At 36.1% G+C, this 27,722-nt stretch overlaps 1 protein-coding gene and 2 pseudogenes across 2 annotated transcripts; all 3 read left to right on the top strand.

Annotated features, from left to right (window-relative positions):
- Positions 1–1,724, top strand: LOC103427624 (PHD finger-like domain-containing protein 5A; annotated as a pseudogene).
- On the top strand, positions 61–24,988 carry LOC108170117 (PHD finger-like domain-containing protein 5A). 2 transcript variants are annotated; one of them, XM_070820669.1, is made up of 2 exons: positions 61–151; positions 24,536–24,988. In XM_070820669.1, exon 2 carries the CDS (start codon positions 24,540–24,542, stop codon positions 24,870–24,872), a length of 333 nt encoding a protein of 110 aa, XP_070676770.1. In that variant the 5' UTR covers positions 61–151; positions 24,536–24,539; the 3' UTR covers positions 24,873–24,988. The 2 variants fall into 2 exon arrangements, with proteins under 2 accessions (XP_070676770.1, XP_028957103.1); XM_029101270.2 differs by lacking the exon at positions 61–151 and adding an exon at positions 23,289–23,485.
- LOC114824517 (probable LRR receptor-like serine/threonine-protein kinase At3g47570) lies at positions 18,183–20,738 on the top strand (annotated as a pseudogene).
- Positions 24,989–27,722: the final 2,734 nt, after the last annotated feature.

Genomic DNA, 27,722 nt, shown 5'->3' with positions numbered 1-27,722 from the left:
ATTTTTAATTGAAACTTAAAAGAAAACAAAACATTAGCCCTATTCGATTCTCGCCGAGCCCTACTTCCCCAATCGCGCCAATTCCCCCATTTGTGCTCTTATCTCTCATACAGTAGCAGCCCTTGATCCGAGTCCTCTCCAGCTATATTCGGTAAGCATTGGTCCCTTAGCTATTCGTTCTTCCTCTCTAGCTTTCGCGTATGTAGAAATTGCTGCTTAATTTTGAATTTTTTCCATCTGAAATTCAAATTTTAGCGGAATGCACATTCGATTACCTGTTTTTGTTTTCCTTTTCTGTTCAATTCATGAATCGTTTCATCTATTTACACAGCCATTTTAAATCCCACAATTTGTTTTCTGTGATGGGAATTAGGCAATATCGCAAGCGCCCAGAAGTTGAAAGAGTAATTAGAAATTAAAAAAGGAAAATAAATTGGATTTTTGTGGGTATGGGTCAATGAACTGCTTTTCATTGATGATTAAATTGCACATTTTCTTGAAATTACATTCTTTGTTAGTTCGTACTCAGATGAATTGGTGTTACAAAAGTAAACCACTTCTATTATTTTTGTGCATAGTTGCAAAAGAGTTTGCAAATATTCGTAGCTGATCGATCGATTTGGCGTCAGTTTCGTGATTTGTGAATATAAACACCTTGCAATTTGGCATGAAATTGTTGAAATTATGCAGATTTGCAAATTGGGTTAGTCTTTAAATTTTGAATTTGTAGAAGCGTTATCAGTTGATGCAGGAGCATTTTCTGAGGGGCTTCCGAAAGCTAAGTGAGTCCGCTTGCTAGATAGCTGGCTAGGGTTCTAGTTAATTTGGGAGTTTTTCATCTTTTCTTCATGTTTTATGTAGTCTTTATTTATAGGATCAGGATTTATTAAGTAGTAGGAATATGATTAAATTTTAATTTGGTAGTTCCTAGTAGAATAAGTATTTCTTAGAAATAAGGTTTGGGAATTCTAGGCTGCTGTCCTCTAGTATAAATAGGCTATGAATGTATTCAGAATTATCAATATATATGATCAGAAATCAGAGTTTCCTCATGGGTTTCTTGCCATAGGACTCAATTATCTTCGTTCCAACTTCGATTATATTGTTCTTTTATCTCCTTTTTGTGTTATTATTGTTTGGATTCTGTTTCTACTGCAATTTGGCTCTATTCTATCTGTTGGACAGCATCTTACTTTACCCTGTTGTTGTAGGAACATGGCGAAGCATCATCCTGACCTGATTATGTGCCGGAACCCAGAAGCAACCTGGAATAGCTATTGGAAGGTTGTGTGAGAAGTGTGACGGTAAGTGTGTAATTTGTGACTCTTACGTGCGTCCTTGCACGCTTGTTCGGGTTTGCGATGAGTGCAACTATGGATCTTTCCAGGGAAGGTGTGTTATCTGTGGAGGGGTTGGAATTTCTAATGCTTATTACTGCAAGGAGTGTACTCAGCAAGAGAAAGATAGAGATGGCTGTCTGAAAATTGTGAATCTGGGAAGTGCCAAAACAGATCTGTTCTATGAACGGAAAAAGTATGGTTTCAAGAAAAGATGATCTTAGTAGGTCAAGTTTCGTTTAGTTCCGGAAATCATTTTGTTGTGTTCACTATTATTGCTGGTATGTTTGACTCTTGTATTTTCTCGTTCGATATGTTTCCAACCAACTGTAATTCTGTGGCTAGTCTAGCTAAGTAATTTATGATTTCGGTAATTCTCCCTCGTAATCTTTGAAGTAATTTTAAATATGCGATTTTATGTTCATTATCTCAACTTGGCGTTTCCTTTTATCTTCTACTGAAGTTGCGAAGGGATTCTGCTAAAGATTGCTTGTTGGTTAATGGTTCAGTATGTCAATGCCATACTCTTTAAAAATCCTTCAAAATCTCAATTGAATTCATCCCGCTTAGTGATTTTGGCCAGGCAGTGTGTCTTGTCCAACCTTTTGCTCCAGAATTTGATCCCCTTCCCGTAGATTATGGTAGTTAACAGAAAAAAACCCGGGTATACAATGCGATCCGAAACTTATGCTCTGCAGGTGAACACCATACAGATTTCGATACCAACCATTCAGATTTCGATCAAGCCTTATACGGTTATGGAAAAACCGTATATTTCAGTATGTATATGTATATTACGTTTATGGTAAAATACAAATCATTTTGATGTGTACCGCAAACTGAAGCACTTGTAAATTTACGAACGAGGATAAACAATTAAAAAATAGTTATATTGTTGGTCGTGACATCAAACCTCATTGGATTTCCAGCTTTATGTATGAAAAAAAAAAATTAGAGACTTGCTGAGGTGATAAGGACAACCAAATTTTATGTCCCATGCCACGTGGTAGTCCCCTGTACAATCATTGGCTGGTCAAATTGCCAATTGGCCATACCAGCATCCCGTAAAAGATCATCACTTGCAGCAACTGGAACACGTCCTGAACCAATTTTAACAAAAATGTCAATTCAGCAGCAGGTTGCTGCTGAATTTATCTCATGGCAGCCAAATTCTGTCATCAGTAGAAGTCGAGGAAAATTTGTCACCTTCCCTTCAACTTCATTGCAATTCGCAATCACTTGGAACTGCGGTTTAGTTTGATACCTATTAAGTGACTGATCCATTGAATGACCTAACTCAACCTTTCCTCTTAGAGTAGATTATCCCCTCTGCTTAGACGTAAAGTATTGTGGTATCAGAAAAGATTTTTCATGCAGCATAAATGCTACCTCAAATTCGTATACTATCATGTGGAAGAGATAAGACACATAAAAATGTGTGATTGTTTCATCATAACATCACATGTGCATAGTGTACAAATCATCTGTAGAATGCAAGTGATCGGTCTGGAAGATGTGTTGAGAGACAAACAGTTTCCTCAATTCCTCAAATGAGTCTACTGTCTCAGGTGGAAGACGGCAATACCAGTTTAGAGCTCCGCCAGAGAGGGTGGAGGGGAAGAGAAGACATCGCTTATCGTCGGTGTGCATTCGATATGCCATGGTGGACTCAAAGAGGTTAAGGTGTTCAATTGGGTCCTCCCTTCCAGTATAGAGTTGTAAACCAAGCTTTTGTTTTGTCTTCGCTTGAAGGGGGGTGTCGAGGATCCTTCTTGTGAGAAGGCCATGCCTGAGTTGGTTCCAGTCAAGTATCTCGGCCTAACGTTCGGCCTTCAACTTGTTTACTTCCTCAAGGAGCTGTAGGATAAGGGGGTCATGAATGGAGTTATGTAGCACTTGAATTTTCTTTCATAAGTCTCCATCGCCTCTTGGAAGTAGGAAAGTTTGAGCATGGGCGTGTGGTTTTTTCTTGGACTCGCCGTACTGACTTCTAGTGCAAATTTGTCGGAATACCTCAGAGTCCCCTACCTTCATGTTCCTCTAGGACCTGTCATTCCTTCCCTAGATTGGCAGCTGGCCTGGGTCGTGGGAGGGGACCGAGTCTTTCAGAAACCCTTGGGTCATTGATCTTCGAGCATATGTGGAGGGGATTCTCTCGACGTTGCTTTAGGAAGTCTCGGCAGTCACGATAAACAGGTTTCGATCCTTCCAACCCTTCTGCAAGGAGGTTTCTTCCTCCACTTCTTCTACTTCAGGTCGAAGCATCTAGGTTGAGAGAAGTCTCATGTTGATCAATGTTTTGATGATTAGCTCGCTCCTCATCAGGAATACCCATGTCGAAGGGAGGTGGCCCTCCGTGTTGGGGGCACCCAGATGATGGTTGATGTCCACAGGGGCAACGAGCTCGCGTGTTTGAGTACGCCTAGTTTCGTGGAGCGTCTCAAAGAGCTTCTCATACTGCTCCTAGAGGACCTCATTCTTCATTGCTATCTTGTTGTTCTAAGCTTCTAGCTCATCGACTTTAGCTTGAAGAACAACCCTCTTTCATTCATTCTTTCGTTGCTTTGCACTAGGTGCAAGATGGGTGTCATTCTGTGTGCTGTGGCTTCCTTCGCTTCCAATGTTAGAAAGGGATGCTTGGTCAAAAGAGAGTGTATGAATGGTGGAAACCAGCTTGGCAAAGCTGAAGAGAGTGGGAATAAGTGTCGTTCCCACAGACGGCACCAAATGTTGATGCACAAAATCAGCGAGGACTTTGGTACAACAGAAAGTGTTAAGTTTGTGACCTTCGCTAGATTGCTCCGGTCACTAGTGTGGATAAGTAAGTAAATGGATAGGGACATGGAAGCAAACACAAGATGTACGTGGTTCACCCAGATTGGCTACGTCCACGGAGTAGAGGAGTTCTCATTAATTGTGAAGGGTTTACACAAGTACATAGGTTCAAGTTCTCCTTTAGTGAGTACTAGTGAATGATTTAGTACAAATGACATTAGGAAATATTGTGAGAGAATGATCTCTATATATAGAAGAGAGTTTCTAGTTTCATTCTGACATTGACACGTGTCGTGTTGTGATTGGCTTCTGATGTTGACACATGTCGCATTATGATTGGCTTCTGATGTCGACACGTGTTGCGCTGTGATTGGCCTCCTGGTTGGAGGGAAACTCTTCTGGGTCCTTAACGGTATAATGTTGATCGGTGCTCAGTAGTTTCGGGATTGGTCAAGTATGGTACAAACAGTGCTCCCTTAAGTTCCCGAGTGAGGGAAGTTCCTCGGTTGGGGACTTGCAAGATCCAAGCCATTGAGTAATCACAAAACTTCTAAGTACCGAAGTGTGATATCATTTTCACTTACCTTATCTGTCTCATATATAGATGTGGCATCTTCTCTGGAAGTACTTTTCCTCCATCCAGGGGTGGTATCTTTAACCGATGAAGATGCACAAGGTAATGTATCAATTTCACTTGAAGTTTACTTGTAGTTTCGGGCTTGGTCAAGTGCGATACAAACCCTATAGTAGGAGTCCCCCCAAGTCGCCGAGCTTGGAGATTTGCCGAATGAGGTAACAGAAAAAGTAAGCAATTAGACTTCCAAGCAAGCAACCTGGATCGGAGGTTCGACTTCGACTTTCGGTTGATTGTTCTCCTTCTCTTTATGTTGTAAACAGCAACAAGGATAAGGAGAAGCAAATGGAGAAGAGATGATATGAGATACTTTTCACTTGCTTTATCTGTCTCATATGTAGATGTAGCATCTTCTCTGGAATTACTTTTCCTTATCCAGGGGTGGTATATTTAACCGATGAAGATGCATAAGGTAATGTATCGATTTCACTTGAAGCTTACTTGTAGTTTCGGGCTTGGTCAAGTGCGATACAAACCCTATAGTAGGAGTCATCCAAGTCATCAAGCTAGGAGATTTGCCGAAAGAGGTAACATACAAGGTAAGCAATCAGACCTCCAAGCAAGCAACCTGGATCGGAGGTTCGACTTCGGTTTCCGGTTGATTGTTCTCCTTCTCTTTGTGTCGTAAACGATAACAAGGATAAGGAGAAGCAAATGGAGAAGAGATGATATGAGATACTTTTGCTTTTGAAGAAGTAACTTTCCACAGGCTTATTCTTGAACTGGGCTGGAGGGTTTTCTAGTTTCATTCAGAGTATAAGGCCGACTCAAGAATTTGAGGGTCAAAACAAGTCCATCAAATCTAGAATACGTTCGACCCTGATGATATGGGATACTTTTGCTGTTGACAAAGTAGTGGATGTATCGGCACGTGTTCTGTTATGCTTGTCTCCACATGCTTCCTTGTATCCTTCTCACTTGCCCTATCTGTTCCTCAGGCAGATGTGGTATATTCTCTGGAAGCATAAGATGTTGAAGATGAGTACTCGAGAGTAATGCCACGTAAGTAATCAGGCAAGGGGTTTCAGGTAGTCAGTTCCTGACTGGAAGCTTGATTCCAAGTGTTGACTAATTGCTCTATTTCTCTTTGTTTTGCAAATAAGAACAAGGCCAAAGGAAAAGACAGGGAAAAAGCATGATATATGATACTCTTGCTTTTAACCCTGATGATATGAGATACTCTTGCTCTGGTGTGGCTTGTTTGCGGATATATTATCGGGAGGAAAAGAAGCTGAGTATTTCGAGAGACTCTGCTGAGAGTGCCCTCTCGGATGTGAAGAAAGTTGAGCATTTTTTTTATTTGCAGGTCTGCCTGGTTGTGGAGGATGGCGGTCGACATATATAGGAGTCTCCCTAACAACAAGTAGTAGTGCTATTCATTTACCCTTCTTGGTCATAGCAATGTAGTGGGAGCTGCAAGCTTCACATGTTTTAACTTTGTCAAAGCACTTTGAAAAAGTGGTCTGTGGTATCTGGAAAGCTGATGTTGCGTGTGAAGTTTGCAGACAAGTTTTATCCAAGGAAATCTGGCTCTCGAAGTTTGGAGAGTGGTGCCTCTTCGGTTTTCGAACAAGCAATCCTGTCGGGGATTTGGCTCTCGAGATTCAAAGAACGGTGCCTCTTCGATTTTTGAGAAAGCAATCCTGTTGGAAGTTTAACTCTTAAGATTCGGAGAGCAGTGTCTCTTCGATTTTTGACAAAGTAATCTTGTTGGGAGTCTGGCTCTCGAGATTCGGAGGGCGGTACCTCTTCGATTTTTGAGCATGTAATCCTGTTGGGAGTCTGGCTCTCGAGATTCGGAGAGCGGTGCCTCTTCGATTTTTGAGAAAGCAATCCTGTTGGAAGTCTGACTCTTGAGATTCGGAGAGCAGTGTCTTTTCGATTTTTGAGAAAGTAATCATGTTGGGAGTCTGGCTCTCGAGATTCGGAGGGCGGCACCTCTTCGATTTTTGAGCAAGCAATCTTGTTGGGAGTGTTTTCTCGAATATGAGTAAAGGTTGGGCATTTTTACCAGTCTGCCTTGCCACGGAGCACGGAGGTTGACACACATTGGGACTTTCTAGTTATCAAGCAGTGGTGATGTTCCTTTACCATTGTGGGTAATAATAGGGTAGCTGGACCTTTCATGATATTGTTTGAACGATTTCATGATGTCATTCAGCACGTAATATGCCTCTCTCTTTCTCATACATTAAGCTTCAACTTTATATGATCCTTATGAATCTTTTTTGTAAGTAAATAAATAAAATATGATTCTTTCTGAGAAAATGAAGTCCCGAAATCAAATGGATATTATTAAATATAAGTTTAAGATAAAAGGTATTATTGAGGGATAGGGATCCTCGGATCCCTTCCATCAATTCCACCAAGTTTGAGAATCCGGACCGTTGAAATTTGATCCAATGACTACAAACAGGGAGCTTCTTTAAAAGGTATAATAACTATAATCGTTTGATCAAATTTCAACGGCTTGGATCCCCGGATTTGGTGGATTTGGTCGAAGGGATCCGGCTCTTTCCTTCATTGAGTTCTACAAATATAATTAATAAGTAAATTGTAGCAATGGTCCCTCAATTTTAATTAAATTGGAGCAATGGTCTCTCAACTAAAAATCTATTACCATTAGTCCCTCAACTCATCAAAATGTGTAGTTATGGTCTTTTTATTCAACTTTGTTAGAATTTTGTCAAAATAAGTTATGTTGGAAAGACCATTGCTACAATTGGGGTCTCTCAACTCATCAAAATGTGTAGTTATGGTCATTTTCTCCAACTTTGTTAGAATTTTTTCAAAATGAGTTTTGTTCGAACGACCATTGTTACAATTGGGTTAAAGTTGAGGGATTATTGCTCCGTTAAAGTTGAGGACCATTTTTCCAGTTAGATTAAAGTTGAGAGACCTGGTAATGGATTTTTAGTTGAGGGATTATAACTGCATGTTTTGATGAGTTGAGGGACCAATGGTAATAGATTTTTAATTGAGGGATAATTGCTATAATTGAGTTAAAATTAAGAGATCATTGCTACAATTTACTCTATAATTAATACATGTGTCATCCACCAATCGATTAAGATTGTCCTACAAACCAAAGAATTCAAGTGATTGAAATGATGACACTACTACAAAAAGGGATATCACTGGCGCTATACAAACAACAACAACAAACCCTGGCGCTATACAACCGACAAAAAACACCACTTACTGTCGGATTTTTGGTAAAAATCCGACATTAAATCGTGCAATGTCCGATAGTGGAAGCGACGCCAATACTACCGTCACAAATGGGTATTGACGTCGCTTATCTTCCTTAATCCGCTACCAAGAAGGAAAGTAATATAAAATAAAAAAGAACAACAGCGTCGCTTAAAAGAGACATCGGTTCTTACGTCGCTTAAAAGCGACATAGAAATCTGATATGATGGCAGTTCAAACCGACATTAAGTAACAAATAAACAATTAAAATATCACACTTACTGTCGGTTCAAACTGACTTCACCTAACTTAAATAAATAAAATAGTCAAGCTACTGTCGGTCGTAACCAACATTACCTACCATCTAGATAAATAAAATAATTAAGCTACTGTCGTCCATAAGCGACACCAAATATATTAATAATAAAAAAAATCCATTTTTAATTAATAATAACCAAAATGACCAAACCCATATGAAATTGGTAGCTAAAACCAGGTCTGTTGCTGGCTAGGTTTTCTCATAGTGGGTAAAGAACAAAACCCAACAATAATTCACAGTAAATCGCAAAACCCATATGAAATATAGAATCTTTAACAACAATTCACAGAAATTCGAACCTAATTTCATAGAGTGAAATTAGGATATGATCCTTTGGAAGCCCATGGTGAAAGAATACGTCAGCCACACAACTTGTCATCCCTTCATCAAGTGGGTATGTATCTGTCGATGTGTTTCGCATATCTATCATCTTATGCATTTCTCACTTTTAAACTTAAAAAGTACAGATCTAAAGTAAACCTTCCCCCTTCCCCTCAACTATGCAGCCGCCGCCACAGTGTCCCCGTAGCAGCAGAGGCCTTCCCCGGGAGAGAGTCACAGACGAGGCAGAGTTAGGAGAGATCATCTCTAGAAGACAATCTCAAAGGCTCGATCGGACATGTATCAGCAAAGCAGACCTGAGAAGGCAACTGAAAGACTTTCCATCTGGGTTCCGATAAAAAACCATAAACTGAAACTAAAAACTAAAAAATAATTATCAATTTCGGCATCATAATAGTTAGACTACAAAACCATAAACTGAAACTAAAAACCATAATAAAATGAAAAAGTACCACGTTTCCAAAAAAAAAAAAAATTAAAAATGGACAACCTTCAACTTCTTCCTCTTCGAATTGGAGTTCATAATAAGTGAAAGTTGGTGTCGGTTTAAACCGCCACTAACTTCTCACATTCATTATACACCACTTTCTGACAAAATTTATTGAAGAAAACCTGGCATCGGTTTAGTTGTACTTGATGTCGGTTTAAACCGACACCACCACTGACATGGATTAAATCAATCACCTACTTCTGACATAGTTTTTTAGTCTTTTGAACAAAACTGGCGTCGGTTTAGTTACACTTAGTGTTGGTTTAAACCGACACCACCACTGACGCATTAAATCAATCAATGACTTCTGACATAGTTTTTTGAAATTAATAAGGCGTCGCTTTAATAAACATTGGTGTCGATTAAAACCGACACCATGGTCTGACAAGCTTTAATGAGGTGGCCTTTGCGTCGGTTTAGTTTCACTTGGTGTCGGTTTAAACCGACACGACTACAAGCGGGAAAGTTCCTGCCTAGTTTATTTTGAATATCTAGAGTGCAAAACAAATTAATTTAATATAATATATTCTTATATTACTAAATATTATAATTTTATGTTATATTTAAGGGTTTTTTTAATAACACCCCACTTAATATTTAATGTTAAATGACTTGTATAAAATGACTATTTAAACTCTATTTTTCTCAAAAAAAAAATCTAAAATAAAAAAAGAAGCAATTATTTTCTTCATACACCCAAATCATGAAAAATAAAATCCTAAAACTACCCGTAAGTTTATTTATAATTTTGTAGTTTGTACACACCTGCACTCACAATGTCTTGTCATTATGTTTTTTTATTAACTGTAAAGTATTCTGCAACATAATAGACAAAGATATATTCTGAATTATTCAAATCTTCTTTGAGATAGTTTAGTGGTGTTTTTTTTTCTTTTGCTAAACTTTTTTAAGCATGCTTGCTGCTTATTTCTTAGGATGGGTGGGGTTGCAATATCATTCAAGCATGATTGCAAAACTGAATTTTTAACTTGGGAACAATAGGGTATAAATGGTCTCTGGTAAAAAAAATGATCTTTGTGGCTAAATTGGTAGTGGGCACTGAACTTTTCGGATTTGACATTTAGATAGATTAGTAAATTATGAGCTCTGGTAAAAAATGATCTTCATGGCTAAATCGGTATTTAAACAAAGCAAGTGAATATCATCATCCCTAACCAAGATGCCAACACATAGTCCGCTACGTTAACACGAGTCACCGAGAGATAGTTCAACATGTTAAATGAAAGCAAAGGAGAAAGCCAAAGTAGCAAAACTATCTGTTGGACAAAAAGAAGGAAACGAAAGATCATTCATACAAAGATTTGTGGTATCCACTAGTGTAAATATTTTAAATTGAAGATCAAATTGATTCATTGTATTCATATAGGGTCAAGGAGTGTAACTATAAAAAATCATCAAAATTGAAGTTAAAATAACCATTAAATCGTGATTTTTCGTTTATCACCGTCGAAAAGTTTTGTCCCGTTACTTGATCTTTGAATGTTTGTTTTTTACGATTTTTGGCGTATGTGATCTCGAATCATATACAAACAAGTTTGACGGTTGGATCATAGAAATTAGTTTCATAAGATGCGTATCTCATCAAAACGATATATTCACTAACACTTAAGAGTTTATTTATACTTTCATTAAGTATAACATAAGATTTGTGGTATCCACTAGTGTAAATATTTTAAATTGAAGATCGAGTTTATTCATTGTATTCATATAAGGTCAAGGAGTGTAGTTATAAAAAAAATCATCAAAATCGGAGTTAAAATAACCGTTAAATTGTGATTTTTCGTTTATCACTGTCGAAAAGTTTTGTCCCATTACTTAATCTCTGAATGTTTGTTTTTTACGATTTTTGGCGTATGCGATCTCGAAGCATATACAAACAAGTTTGATGGTTGGATCATTGAAATTAGTTTTGTAGAATGCGCATCCCATCAAAATGATAGATTCACTAACACTTAAGAGTTTATTTATATTTTCATTAAATATAACATAAGATTTGTGGTATCCACTAGTGTAAATATTTTAAATTGAAGATCGAATTCATTCATTGTATTGATATAGGGTCAAGGAGTGTAGCTGTAAAAAAATCATCAAAATCGGAGTTAAAATAACCGTTAAATCGTGAATTTTCATTTATAACCGTCGAAAAGTTTTGTTCCGTTACTTGATCTCTGAATGTTTGTTTTTTGCGATTTTTGGCGTATGCGATCTCGAAGCATATACAAACAAGTTTGATGGTTGGATCGTTGAAATTAGTTTCGTAGGATGCGTATCTCATCAAAACGATATATTCACCAACACTTAGAGTTTATTTATACTTTCATTAAGTATAACATAAGATTTGTGGTATCCACTAGTGTTAATATTTTAAATTGAAGATCGAGTTCATTCATTGTATTCATATAAGGTCAAGGAGTGTAGTTATAAAAAATCATCAAAATCGGAGTTAAAATAACCGTTAAATCGTGATTTTTCATTTATCACCGTCGAAAAGTTTTGTCCCATTACTTAATCTCTGAATGTTTGTTTTTTACGATTTTTGGCATATGCGATCTTGAAGCATATACAAACAAGTTTGATTGTTGGATCGTTGAAATTAGTTTTGTAGAATGCGCATCCCATCAAAATGATAGATTCACTAACATTTAGACTTTATTTATATTTTCATTAGTGTAAATATTTTAAATTGAAGATCGAATTTATTCATTGTATTCATATAGGGTCAAGGAGTGTAACTATAAAAAATCATCAAAATCAGAGTTAAAATAACCGTTAAATTGTGATTTTTCGTTTATAACCGTCGAAAAGTTTTGTTCCGTTACTTAATTTCTGAAGGTTTGTTTTTTGCGATTTTAGGCGTATGCGATCTCGAAGCATATACAAACAAGTTTGACGGTTGGATCATTGAAATTAGTTTAGTAGGATGCGTATCTCGTCAAAACGATAAATTCACTAACACTTGGAGTTTATTTATACTTTCATTAAGTATAACATAAGATTTATGGTATCCACTAGTTTAAATATTTTAAATTGAAGATCAAATTCAATCATTGTATTGATATAGGGTTAAGGAGTGTAGCTGTAAAAAAATCATCAAACAGAGTTAAAATAACCATTAAATCGTGATTTTTCATTTATAACAATCGAAATTAGTTTCGTAGAATTCATATCCAATCAAGTTCAATGGTGTGTGTGTGTGTATATATATATATATTTATTTATTTATTAAGTAGATTTAAATTTATTTATTTTGTATGTATAACACTTAAGAAATTGAATCGTATGTATATTTAAGCCAATCCAATGGTCACCAATTTTTAAAATTTAATTTAATATATATATATAATTATTATAGTTTTTAGGGGTATAAAATTTAATTTAGTATATATATATAAAATTTATGTCGCTTAAAAGCAACTCCAGTATTTAAAAAATACTTTATGTCGCTTAAAAGCGACACTAGTATTTAAAAATTATTAAAATGTATGTTTACATCGGTTTAAAAGTGACATAAATATTTTATGACGCTTATAAGCGACAGTAAATCCGACGTCATGTTCAGTTAGTGTCGCAACTATCTTATCCGCCACTATATTAGATTAAAGCGACACCACCCACTGACACTATAACACCCTTTTGTAGTAGTGTGAAAGCGCATAACAAAATTTATCCAATATATTAAGACAAAATCAAAACACGAACAGATACCTTCTAGCATAATATTCATGTAGAGAAAATTTTCTTAAAAAAGGAAAACAACTAAAATTATTGACAAATAGATACAGCAAAAAACAAAATTCACTGGAACTCCTGTAATGGAAAAGAAAACCTCATACCTAGTTTTGGTTGTGTTTTTGCTGTTTATGAGAGGGATAAACAGAATGCAGAAAATAAGAAGTAATATTTACCGGAAAAAAATCATCAAATGCATCTCATTCAACCCAAGCAAATACAGATTACAAAAAAAAAAAAAAATTAAAAAAAAATAAAAATAAAGAACTTCTAATTAAATCCAAGTTGATGGGTTTAGAAAGAAGACTAATGCCAAACATATATAGAGCTACAGTAAAACAAAGCACAAATTGTTTGATTTCCTTAAACATACCTGGCTTCAACAACTTTCTTCTTCACTTATTTAACCTTCTTGTGATTGTTGACTACAATATCAACTTCACAAAAAATTAATTATGAAGAAAATTTGATATAGAATCAAAGATATTGAGAAAAGAAAACAGTGCAAAACCTTTGAGCTGGTTTCTCATCTCCTCACAAATATACAACAACAACAACAACAAAGCCTTTTCCCACTAAGTGGGGTCGGCTATATGAATCCTAGAATGCCATTGCGCTCGGTTTTGTGTCATGTCCTCCGTTAGATCCAAGTACTCTAAGTCTTTTCTTAGAGTCTCTTCCAAAGTTTTCCTAGGTCTTCCTCTACCCCTTCGGCCCTGAACCTCTGTCCCGTAGTCACAAATATACGAACAAAAAAAAAAAATGAGTGCAAATAAAACCTTTTGAATTTCAATACAATTTTTATATTTTCATACTTTCTGCATATCCCAAGAAAGCTTATAACTTAACTTCATTTTACTGTAGTGTAAGCATGTTCAAAAGGGAGGTGAAATGATTTCTTAACAAAAAAGGTAGATACAAAAAGAAAAGGAATAGTGAGTCAGACTTTTATGGACACGAAATGTATCTCCTCTCAGAATTTTCAAGGGAAATTTGTATTATGTCTAACATATTGTTGTACAACGATATTTTACATGAGTATAAGATCCATTTTGTTATACAACGATATTTTATTTTAGACAATAAGGTGAGGCAATTGACTATCACAGAATAAAAGTCAAACCTAAAACCTTTTACTTTTAACAGAAAATGATATGTGCAAAAAAATTGAAATCATTATTGTTCATCAAACTAATAAAAAAAAGGTACACATCCATAAACATTATATATCTTAAATACAAATATATAATCTCTTATTCATTTTAATTGTGCAATATCTCTGTTGTTTTTCTTTTTGTTGTTTCACTATCTTTCATAACTATTAATAATAAATTCAATATATCTATATAGTAGACTGGTAATTATCATTTCAAAAGTTATTAAGTATAGAACTTTTCCTGACCTAATTTAACCAAAAGCCAAAACAACATTAGTAAGGAATTCAATAATTACCAGGCGACAGGGTTTAGAACTGAACAAACTTAGCAAAATGTTAGAAGAAGAACTACATTGCTACCCCTTTTAAGCCTTAATTGGCTCCGCCCTTGGCTCCATACGTATATGATAATGATAATCAAGGAAAGTCTTTTCTGACATACAAAAAAAAGAGACATGACCATGCATTATACTATAATCCATCAACAATATAATCCATCAATATATACTATAATTATCACATCCTGATCCGGGCTCCTACCACATTCCGGGGTTGACTCTGTCATAGCACGATATTGTTCGCTTTGGGCTCCAACCACGCCCTCACGGTTTTGTTTCTGAGAACTCACACGAGAACTTCCCAGTGGATCCCTTATCCTGGGAATGCTCTCGCACGAACTCCTCGTGCTAGATAGAGATGTGAATATACATATAAAGCTTACAAGATCCACTTCCCTGAGCGATGTGAGATGTTATAATTCACCCCCTTAAGGGCCCTACGTCCTCGTCGGCACACTTTCGGTCAGGGATTGGCTTTGATACCAAATTGTCACATCCTAACCCGGGCCCCCACCACATCCTAAGCTTTACTCTATCGTAGCACGATATTGTCTGCTTTGGGTCTCGACCACGCCCTTACGGTTTTGTTTCTGGGAACTCACACAAGAACTTCCCAGTGGGTCACCCATCTTGGGAATGCTCTCGCGCGAACTCATTTAACTTCGAAGTTCTGATGGAGCCCGAAGCTAATGAGCTCTCACAAGGTCTCGTGCTAGGTAGAGATGAGAATATACATATAAGGCTTAAGGGATCCACTCTCCTGGGCGATGTAGGATGTTACAATAATCCATCAACAATATAATCCATCAATATACTTATATACATTATATTATTAATATATTATAATACAGTAATATACTTTTATATTGTAATACAATAATATACTTATATACATTAAGGCCTGGTAATTATAGTATAATGCAAGTCTGGCACAAAATCAACAAAATAGAGGAAAAGATGACTTACACATATTTAAGGTCTACTGCAAGCGTGGGACTTCCCCTTTGTTTATCATCATTTTCTCATCCAAAACCAAATTTTAGAAAAGAAACAGTTTGTAAAATTCAAATTCAAACTCAGCACAACGCACACACCAAATTTAGAATAGGAAAAGCCCTCAATTCCCCAAAATCCCACCATATTTTCATATCGACTCTACAAATTCAAAAACCTCCACATGCAATCACTAAAACCGATTAAATTGGTTCAAAAGAACCGGTTTCTCACAACTACTTAAAAAATTAGCAAAAACAAAACCGGAAATTGAGAGCTGTTTATCAAAACATTAACTCCCAAAATTTCAAATTATTCGGAGCCGATAAACCTTTTCAGAACCCTAAGGCCATCTCCAACTGATGGCTGGCCAGATGGCTCGTTTTAGCCCTCTAGCCCTCCAAGATTCTCCAAGATATTAATATTTTAATGAACAGTACAGGGCCATATTTACCTCCGTCTCCAACCGAGGGCCAGAGGATTCATTTTAGCCATGTCACAAAAAACCGTCTCCAACCGAGGGTCAAAGGGTCATAGGGTCAAACATAATTTATTATTTAAAAACTACAACAACTTAAATTTAAAAACAACAACAACTTAAATTTAAAAACTACAACTAAAATTTAAAAATGACAAATTAAATTTAAAAACTACAAATTAAATTTGAAAACAACATTAACTTAAATTTAAAAATTTTGTGAGGAATGGTGAATGAATGGTTTAGGTATTGATAGGTAAAAAAATAGATTTTTTGTGAATTAAAAAACCTATAAAAAAAAATTGAATCCAACGGTAACTGGCGCCAGCTAGCCGTTGGATTCAAAATTCTTTTTAAGAATTCATGTCGATTATAATCAACATGAATACATTTATATTAAATAATATAAATGTATTCATGTTGGTTATAACCGACAATATTAAGCAATTTTCTGGCCAACCCCGGGCTGGCTAGTTGGCTGCTTATAGCCAGCCCTGCAGCCCTCTCCGATTCCGTGGGGCCCTTTCAGATTCCACAGCCCTCTGGCCTAGCCCTTGGTTGGAGACGATTTTCGGACTATTTTCAACTCTCTGGCCCTCTGGACCCTTCAATTGAAGATGGCCTAAAAATCACATATCGGAGGTACTTACTCGTTATAGGATTTAAGCAGACCCGAATTGAGCCATCAAGGAGAGGACAACGGCGAGGAATTTTCGAAGGAGAGAGAAAGGGACTTTTAGAGAGGAACCAAAGACACCAATCATCTCCCCTTCATCTCAGAAACTAACATCACTCGATACATGCCTCGTTACGGTTCCGGGGAGGAGAGGGTTTTTTTTTTGTTGGTTTGGTTGTCGTCGCCAGTTGAGTCAAGGAGAAGAGTGAGAGGAAGAGAGAAAGGAGAATGAAGAAGCCAATACAAGTGAGACTTAGGGCTGGTTTGGTATTGCTGTGCTTTGAAAAAAAGCTGCTGTGAGAATAAGCGGCTGTGCTGTGAGAATAAGCGGCTGTGAAATAAATCAGCAGAGTGTTTGGTAAACTTTTTTGTAAAAGTGCTTTTGGAAAAAAAAGCAGTCTAATAGTGGGTCTTTTCATTAAAGAAGCACTGTAGCTTCGAGTGCTTTGAAAAAAAGCCAGTTTTCCAAAGCTACAAATAGCAGCTTCAGCTTTTTCCTTTGATTTCAGCTTATTCTCACAGTAGCTTCCAAAATAAGCCCTTTTTTTTCAGTTTACCAAACACCTAAAACTCTCACAGCTTTTTTTCATGGGTGCTTTTTTTTTAAGCACCTCACTCCCAAACTAGGTCTTAAACTGTCAAAAGCTCTCCGGTTAATAATCCCAATATCCTTTAAACTTTTCCTTCTAAATGTTACTTGGGAACGATCGCATCAATCAGACTCTTGTGTGTCCAAAGATTAATTAAGAATTGACAAGGTTTCCTTTACATTTGAAAAATCTCCTTCATTCCTTGTAAGATGTATGGCAGGACAGAGCTCTATGATTTTTGGTACTTATAGTTGCCATCTCATTTTTTGTAAACATACTGAATCAAGTTTTTCTTCTATGTGATAACATTTCTTCTCTTTTATGCATTTGTGCAAATTCAACTTCGTTAATTAACCTATTTTCCTCTCTGTCTTAGAACAATGATGGAGCATTCACGTACCAATCGTAAGCTGGTTTTGTTCAAATTCTTGCATGGGTTCATTCTTTTATGCATGACCACATGCCTTCAATCTGCAGCACTTCGTAGCCTTACTATGCTTGGAAATGAATCTGATCACTTGGCACTGCTAGACTTCAAGAAAAGAATAACCGATGATCCCTTTGATGTCATGAGCTCGTGGAATCATTCCATCCATATCTGCAGTTGGGTTGGGGTTTCTTGCCACCGTTCCACCAAAAGAGTCTTGATGTTGAACCTGAAATCTAGAAAATTGGTAGGCTCCATTCCACCTTCAGTTGGAAATCTTACTTATCTTACTGCAATCAATTTGAGAGACAACAATTTTCATGGGAAAATTCCTCTAGAAATGGGTCGACTACTAAGCCTACAATATATCAACCTTTCTCATAATTCCTTCCGTGGGAAATTTCCAACTAATTTGTAGCAATGCACATAACTAAGATGGCTTGATCTACAAGTCAATCAGATTAAAGGCTCCATTCCGAACCAACTCAGTTCATTGTTCAATTTAAAATATTTATTGCTTTATGGTAACAATCTCACTGGAACCATCCCACCTTGGATAGGAAACTTTTCTTTGTTGAGCTATCTTTATCTTGGCGACAACAATTTTCAAGGCAACATACCCAATGAGCTGGGGCATATACCAGGCTTGGAGAGGTTTGTAGTTGAGCTGAATAATCTATCTGGTATGGTCCCTTCTTCGATTTATAATATTTCCTCCATAGAAATTTTCAGTGTTGTTAGCAACCAGTTGCATGGAGAGCTACCACCAAATCTCGGCACTATGCTTCCTAATCTCGTACAATTTTATTGCGGTGCGAACAAATTCGAAGGAAACATTCCTATATCATTGTCAAATGCTTCTAGACTTCAGGTGCTTGAACTTCCTCAAAATGACCTCTCTGGGACAGTCCCTGGTGAAAGTCTAGGAAGCTTGCAAAGCTTAGTTCTGCTAAACATTGCAGATAATCAATTAGGAAATAGAAAAGTTGGTGACTTGAATTTTCTCAGTTTATTGGCTAATTGCACTAGTTTGGAGAATTTGTCTTTTGGCTATAATAATTTGGAGGAGCAATCCCAGGATCCATAGCCAACTTTTCGACCCAACTTAATTATCTCACATTGGGGGAAAATTTTATACATGGAAACCTCCCTAACGGAATTGGAAACCTTATAAACTTGACCACTCTAGAATTAGGAAATAACTATTTGGGCGGTAGTGTCCCACATGAAATTGGGAAGCTAGAGAAGTTAGAGAAATTGTATTTGGATAGTAACATATTTTCTGGGTCAATCCCGTCTTCCCTTGGTAACATGACTTCATTGTTAAACCTCTACATGGGGGGAAACAGGTTTGAGGGTAGTATACCTCCGAGTCTTGGAAATTACCAAAACCTATTAGATCTTTCCCTTTCCAGTAACAACCTTATCGGCACCCTCGAGTCTATCTGATAATTATTTTATTGGTACGCTGCCCTTTGAGGTAGGTGATTTAGTGCATCTAACGAAGCTAAATGTATTAAGAAACAATTTATCTGGTGAAATCCCGAGCAGCCTCGACGATTGTGCTAGTTTGGAGTGCTTGTATTTGCAAGGTAATAAGTTTCAAGGAACAATTCCTCAATCTCTTAAAGATTTAAAAGCCTTGGAAAAACTTGATGTTTCAAGCAACAACTTGTATGGGCAGATTCCTGAATTCATAGGCAAGTTTGGTGTTCTCAAGTATCTCAATCTTTCATATAATGATTTTGAGGGCGAGTTGCCCAAAGAAGGTATTTTTACAAATGTAAATGGTGTCTCTATTCTTGGAAATCATAAGCTCTGTGGTGGCATCCCACAATTATATCTACCTCCATGCCCCCCAAAAAAACACCACTCATCTCGAGGATTACATTCCCCAAAAGTAGTCATCCCCATAGCCTGTGTACTTGGAATCATAATTGCCTTAAAAGTAGTCATCCCCATAGCCTGTGTACTTGGAATCATAATTGCCTTATCTTGCTTCTTTGGTGCTTGTTCAAAGCTAAAAAAGTCAAGAGATAGACTTGCAACTTCACGTTCTTATAAGGATTGGAAATTAGGTGTCTCATACTCACAACTCGTTGAATCAACTAACGGGTTCTCTGTGGATAATCTTATTGGTTTGGGAAGTTTTGGTTCTGTATATAAAGGGGTAATTCCTAGTGATGGAACAACAGTTGTTGTTAAGGTATTAAACCTTCAACAACAAAGAGCTTCCAAGAGTTTCATAGATGAATGGAAAGCTTTAAGGACTATAAGGCACCGTAGTCTTCTCAAGATCATAACTGCATGCTCGAGCATTGATAACCAGGGCAAGGACTTTAAAAGTCTAGTTTTCGAGTTGATGGCAAATGGAAGTCTAGACTCAATGTTGTATCCAAGATATGAGGAGAAATCTCCAAGTAAAAGAATGAGTTTTATGCAAAGATTGAACATTGTCATTGATGTTGCTTCTGCGCTAGATTATCTCCACCACCATTGTGAAATGACCATTATTCATTGTGATTTAAAGCCGAGCAATGTACTTCTTGATGAAGATATGGTAGCTCATGTTGGGGATTTTGGTTTAGCAAGGTTCCTCTTTGAAACATCAGATGATCCCTCCTTCAATCAAACAATGTCATCTTAACTAAAGGGTTTTATAGGCTACATTCCTCTAGGTATGAGTTTTTATCAGTCTAACTTCCTTTTTATGTTCTTAGTAAATTATCACTAAAGATCAACTAATTAATCTCTATTTATGAAAAATACATTACTTCCTCTCTTTTTTCTTGGAAAATAAGTAGCCTGTAAATCTAAAAAAGATATTGTTCTAATAGTCAATTGCATACGACATATTGTATGTATGTCCTGGCAAAGTACGGCACAGGAGGCCAAGTTTCCATACTTGGAGATGTTTACAGCTATGGGATACTATTGCTGGAAATGTTCACAAGAAAAAAACCTACCGATGACATGTTTAAAGGCGGTCTAAGCATTTACCAATTTGTAGCCATGGCTTTGCCTGACCATGTCATGGACGTTGTTGACCATTCAATTATCCTCGACCTCGAAAAAAATGGTGATGTCAACAATGACATAGTGCGAGAACGAACTCCATCCAGACGTAACAATGATGCAGATAGGACTCTCTTGCTGTGCAATGTTACCAAGGGAGCGGATACTGATGGACGCGGTTGTCAGAAAAATGAGCGCAATCAAAGTCTCGTACCTCAAAGTTTAAGAAGACTTGAGAAGGACAAAGCATGTTGCCCAAAAGAGAAAGGACATGATCACTCATCGATAATATTTTCCACTCCCTACTCAACAAAATTTCCTTTCTATTTTTGCTTTCTTTCTCTTGGTATCACTTTGAATTTTGTCTGGTTGATGTTTGTGGTGTGTTTTACTTATATGACCAAGCTTTCAAATTTTAATTTGTGTGGTGCTTTTTAGAATTTTAATGATTAGTGGTTTTTGTTCGATAATTGTTTTTTTTATGTTCTTTGTTGAATGGCTAATTATGCAAAAAGAAGAGTTTAAATATTCTAACCTCACTCCAACTAACACTGAGGTCTTTTGTGATAAAACCCCACACCTGACGGATTGTGCATGTGGTAATTACAAGTTGGGGACAATATCGGTGTTGTTGGAAGTGGGCCTTTGGCCCAGCTCTTTGATAATTCTACATGGTATTAGAGCCAGAGAGCGGGCCTGTACAGTACTGCCATGTGATGGGTTAGTCCCCTTGGCCCCGTGCGATGTGTGGATCACCCAATTAGTGTGACCCACTAATTGGGTCTCACGTGAGGGGGCGTGTTGACATGTCTCATATCGACCGTATCATTGAGAAAAGAATAGTTTAAATATCTTAATCTCAATCCAACTAATACTGAGGTCTTTTGTGATAAAACCCCACACCTGACGAATTGTGCAGGTGGTAATTACCAAATTGGGGATAAAATCTCACACCTGACGGATTGTGTAGGTGGTAATTACCAAGTTGGGGACAATATCAATGTTGTTGAAAGTGGGCATTTGACCCGTCTCTTTGATAATTCTACAAATAGTAAGAAGCAGAAAGTTACGTGATGGTGAAAGCTTAAGATTAAGGTTTAGTGCAAAGGGTTTGGAGTACGCTCATGTTAGGAGCATTTTTTGTTGTAGTTGAAGTTCTAGGATCGATTTTCCACTCCATAAAATCGTTTTTGTATAAAACAAAACAATATATTTAATATAAAAATTGCTAACATTTCTTACCATATGTTTTATTAGAAAAGAACATAATGATTTTTTCTTTTTGAAGTATCAATACCAATTTTCATAATATTTAGCATTGTCATAGTAAATTTGCATATAATATCCTTATTATATATGTACATACGTATTTTAACAAGTTTTGTTTTCAGTACACGTATTAATGATCCGTTAAATTGTATGTTTTTTAAAAAGAAAAACTAATGAAAAGAGCTTGAAAACTTTGAGTTTTAATGATAAGGACAAAATAAAGAGTAAAGTGAATAGTACCAGGATTGACTTTTTAGTGTAAAAATATGGTTTTTCGTTAAAGTGAACAGTACCGGATGCTTTTCGTTAAAGTTCCCTTTTTAAAACTCCAATGTACAATACATTTTTTTTTCATGTTTAAAACATGTTATTTTCACCTGTCTTTCAATAATACATATAAAATTCACACACTTTACCCATATTTTTAACATATTGTCGATTAAATAAATATTAAAATTAAAAAAAATGCCGAAATTTTCAAAGTATTATTTGAGTAAAGCTATACACGTGCTTCACATACTATACTTTTTACTAACTGTGCTTAGCTTTTGACCTTCTTTTTATTTTTACGACTGAGTCCTATTTAAACGTGCCAGTTTACCCTCCCACCACAAAAATAAAAAATTATAAGACTAATGCAAAATGTCTCACCACCTTATTTTTATCCAAAAATATCTAATGAATGTTATTTTAATCATAAGGACAATTACAAATTTTATGAAGAAATAGCTTTTAACTTATTTACAATATAGTTACCATACTCAAACCAAGGTCTAAAATATTAATATTATCCCGATATTTCTATCGAAATTTCCGTGTATTTGGACTACAGATATTTCTAATATCATCGATATTTTAGACCTTGATAGAAACTCTATGTGGTACTAAGTCACTCATGTCTTACCATGCAATGTATAAAGTGTAAAATATTGTACTAATTCATTATATATAAATGATTATGGTGTGTTTAAACATTTTTCATTAATTACTACATATTTTATACACTCACAATGTTTGCCAACTCGCTATATAATCAATTTAAATCAGTTAAATTCATCATGCAATGCATTTCCTTCTAATTTTTTTGTGGTAAACTAATAGATAATTGACTAAATAAATATCCTGCAAAGTTTCAATAAAATTTTTCAAGTTTTTCTTACAATTTCAGTGGTTTTTATTCAATTTTTATCGATATCAATAATATTCTAATATTTCCATTGAAATTTCCGTATTTTTAGGTTACCGATATTTCCGATATCATCGATATTTTAGACCTTGACTCAAACTAAACTCATTTACAATACTATCATCACCGCTCTCTTGTTTTTTGTCATTATTATTTATAGTAATTCATTAAACGTTTTTTATTAAATCATATAAAGCTATTTTGATAAAGGTGAAGTTATAAACATAAATACTTTTTAATTTTCACACAACCTGTTAAATCTTGTGAATTGTTTTCGTTTGATTTAGTAATCTGGCTATCAAAATTAAAAAGAGTGAGAGAAATCATGATAGGTGAAAATCTTCTGCCCAATAATAAATAAGAAAACAAATATAAGATAATTGAAATTGTTGTAAGAATTTTTAATTGAAACTTAAAAGAAAACGAAACATTAGCCCTATTCGATTCTCTGTGTCATTTGAGCTCTCATCTCTCAAACCGTAGCAGCCCTTCGTCCGAGTCCTCTCCAGCTATCTTCGGTAAGCATTGGTCCTTTAGCTACTTGTTCTTCATATCTAGCTTTCGCGTATGTGGAAACTGCTGCTTAATTTTGAATTTTTACCATCTGAAATTTAAATCTAGCCGAATGCGCATTCGATTAGCCTTTTTAGGGTCCCTTTTCTGTTCAATTCATGAATCGTTTCATCTATTTACACAGCCTTTTTAAATCCCACAATTTGTTTTCTGTGATGCGAATTAGGCAATATCGCAAGCGCCCAGAAGTTGAAAGAGTAATTAGAAATTAAAAAGGAAAAAAAAAGGGTTTATTTTTCTGTTTTTGTACTTATGGGTCAATGAACTGCTTTTCATTGTTGCACATTTTCTTGAATTTACATTCTTTGTTAGTCCTTACCCTCATGAATTGGTGTTACAAAAGTAAACCACTTTTATTATTTTTGTGCATAGTTGTAAAAGAGTTTGCAAATATTCGTAGCTGATCGATTTGGCGTTAGTTTCATGATTTGTGAATATAAGCACCTTGCAATTTGGCATGAAATTGTTTAAATTATGCAGATTTGCAAATTGGGTTTGTCTTGAAATTTTGAATTTGTAGAAGATGCAGGAGCATATTCTGAGGGGCTCCCGAAAGCTAAGTGAGTCCGCTAGCTACGTAGCTGGCTAGGGCTCTAGTTAATTTGGGAGTTTTTCATGTTTTCCTTTACGTTTTGTGTAGTCTTTATTTATAGGATTAGGATTTATTTAGTAGGAATAGGATTAAATTTTAATTTGGTAGTTCCTAGTAGTAGTAGAATAAGGATTTCTTAGAAAAAAGGATTGGGAATTCTAGGCTGCTGTCCTCTAGTATAAATAGGCTATGAATGTATTCAGATTTTATCAATATATTCTCAGAATCAGAGTTTCCTCTTGGGTTTCTTGCCATAGGACTCAATTATCTTCGTTCCAACTTCGATTATAACTTCGATTATATTGCTATTTTATCTGTTTTTTATTGTTTGGATTCTGTTTCTACTGCGATTTGGCTCTATTCTCTCAGTTGGACAGCATCTTACTTTACCCTGTTGTTGCAGGAACATGGCGAAGCATCATCCTGACCTGATTATGTGCCGGAAGCAACTTGGAATAGCTATTGGAAGGTTGTGTGAGAAGTGCGACGGTAAGTGTGTAATTTGTGACTCTTATGTGCGTCCTTGCACGCTTGTTCGGGTTTGCGATGAGTGCAACTATGGATCTTTCCAGGGAAGGTGTGTTATCTGTGGAGGGGTTGGAATTTCTGATGCTTATTACTGCAAAGAGTGTACTCAGCAGGAGAAAGATAGAGATGGCTGTCCGAAAATTGTGAATCTGGGAAGTGCCAAAACAGATCTGTTCTATGAACGGAAAAAGTATGGTTTCAAGAAAAGATGATCTTTAGCAGGTCAAGTTTCGTTTAGCTTCCGGAAATCATTTTGTTGTGTTCATCATTGAGGCTTAGGCTATATTACATTCAGGTATTTTTCTTAGGAAGCTTGCTTATCCCTCCACTTTGCCGCCTTGAGACGTGCTGCCCCGTCATCCGGGCAGATCCTAAATCCCCCATTAAGCTAACACAAAACCACCTTCCCTTTCTTGTCAAATCGAAATCCCGCTCTGACAAAAACAATTGTGAAAAAAATACACACCCCCAAAAGAATCACATAATAACAAACCTTTTTTTAGAGTAGGCTAAAACCTCACAATGAGATACCCATAATAATTTGGTTCGAGTTCGCATTTGGCGAGAATTGAACAAAATAAGAATATTACTAGACCATAGTACTAAGTATCGTCTTTATGTATTTGTTCTCTTTTAATTTACTAAATCAATATGTTAAAATAAATAAATAAATAAACATAAAAAGAGAAATTGGGAGTTTTTTTTCTTTCCCAATAGGGAATGTGCACATATTAATAAATTTTCTTATAACATATGTTTACCGTATAAATTTCTTAATGAAAACCATTCAATTTCTTAATCTTGGTTTGAAAATTATTTTTACAAAAAAATTATTTGCATTGGCGTGTCATGATGAGTGCTAAACTTTGGCAAGCAGCTAGTAGTGTGTGAATGTGACCCATTGTCATTTGCTTTCTTCAACAATGTGCAGGGAGAGTTCAAATCTTCTTCACCCATTAGTACACGTAGGATCTCTTGAAATTTTGACACATCTAAATTACATATTAATAAAAAAAAATTTGTCCACCAAAAGAATGTAAAAAAACTATTTAATCTTCTATTATTATAAAAAAAATTATGAGCAGTAATAAAATTCATAAAACCAAATTTGTTGTTTTTTATTTAAACCTCGCCTACATATATTTTTAGCATATTTCGAATATTAAAATAAAATTAAAAAAAAAAAAAAACCTTTCTTCCCCTCCCACTTTCTCATTCTCCCTATCTCCTTCCCATTTTAAAAACAAATAAATTTAAAAAAAAAAATTTAAATGTTAACACACACAAAGTGTGAAGGCATGTGTTAGTGTCCGCTAACTGAACCAAAACCTAACAGAGTTAACTCTAATTAAAAAAGCATATTAATGGTAAAAATAAAAAATAAAAAATAAAAAATCTCGGAGTAGTTTCCAATGCCGTAGCCTCCGGTTTTGAGTGGGTTTGGTAATGTGGAGGATCTGGAAGGAGATGACGATAGTTGGGCTTCTAGATTTGTGGTGTGGAAGATCTGGAAGGAGAAGATGGATGTTCGTTGGTGCAGTGGTGGTGGTCGGTGTTGAGCGGGAGTGGCTGGGCAGTTGGCCTTCTGCCTTTTCAAGTTCCATTTTTGTTATTTATTTATTTTTTAATTATTTGTCAAAAAGTTGATAGTGTTTAAGCGTTGAGTAAGGGGTAGACGGGTGTCAAATTTCCCTTTCCTTAGGTACCGTTTGTTACGTGGGACAGGATGGAACGAAGTGGAACGAGATGTTCCGTCCCACATTTGGTGTACCTAACACGGGTGGAATGCGTTGTTCCACGGAACGAATTTTGAATGAATTTTCGTTCCGCCTCACCTTCCTAGAACGACTCGTTCTACATATGTGGAACACAAAATTATAACATTTTCGTCTTCTTCTTCTTCGTCCTTGTTTTCATTTGAGAGTATCTTTACTCCCTATCTGTTTCGTCCGGTCATATATCGTCCTGTCCGCATAACAAATGATACCTTAGTTTCGGCGCTTTCTTCCACTTTCCACCAGACAAATTGCAGCAGGGAAGACTTAAAGTCAACATATCAATCCATAAAGCAATCTCATAATTACACGATGATGGGACTCATCTCACACTGTTACATTGACCATTGAAACATGAAGACAAATTTAATGCAAAGTTGGTGTAAATTTGTAACCTTTAATTATGTGCCATTTTCTACATGTTATATGATACAACTCATAGTACGTTGTAGGAATGATTTTTCATTTTGAAGAGACTAAAAACAGTAGCAAAGATTAGTGTAAATATAGCGTTTTTCCACAAACAAAAAAAAAAAAAAAAAAAAGCTCTTGCCTCTAGACCCCAGTTGTGGATTAACATTGGCCTTACTCTTCCATGATTTAAATTTTACTTAAAATTGTATTTATTTCTGCTTCCTAAATGAGCTCGCGTGTTTGAGTACACCTAGTTTCGTGAAGCGTCTCAAATAGCTTCTCATACTGCTCCTGGAGGACCTCATTCTTCATTGATATCTTGTTGTTCTGAGCTTCTAGCTCATCGACTTTAGCTTAAAGAGCAACCTTCTTTCCTTCCTTATTTCGTTGCCTCGCACCAAGTGCAAGTGGGGTGTCATTCTGCGTGCTGTGGCTTCTTTCGCTCCCTATGTTGGAGAGGGATACCTGGTCAAAAGAGTGTGTACGAATGGTGGAAACCGGCTTAACAAAGCTGAAGAGAGTGGGAATAAGTGTCGTTCCCACAGACGATGCCAAATGTTGATGCACAAAATCAGTGAGGACTTTGGTACAACAGAAAATGTTAAGTTTGTGACCTTCGCTAGATTGCTCCGGTCACTAGTGTGGATAAATATGTAAATGGATAGGGACAGGGAAGCAAACACAAGATGTACGTGGTTCACCCAGATTGGCTACGTCCACGGAGTAGAGGAGTTCTCATTAATTGTGAAGGGTTTACACGAGTACATAGGTTCAAGTTCTCATTTAGTGAGTACTAGTGAATGATTTTGTACAAATGACATTAGAAAATATTGTCAGAGAATGATCTCTATTCATAGAAGAGAATTTCTAGTT

This window comes from Malus domestica, chromosome 04 (genome assembly GCF_042453785.1).
Source record: "Malus domestica chromosome 04, GDT2T_hap1".
NCBI lineage: Eukaryota > Viridiplantae > Streptophyta > Magnoliopsida > Rosales > Rosaceae > Malus > Malus domestica.
The sequence above is the reverse complement of the archived record's forward strand: the minus strand, read 5'-3'. Positions and strand labels throughout refer to the sequence as shown.

Bases quoted from the DNA above. Each gene is read 5' to 3' on its own strand.
- LOC108170117 (XM_070820669.1), top strand. From the start codon at position 24,540: ATGGCGAAGCATCATCCTGACCTGATTATGTGCCGGAAGCAACTTGGA.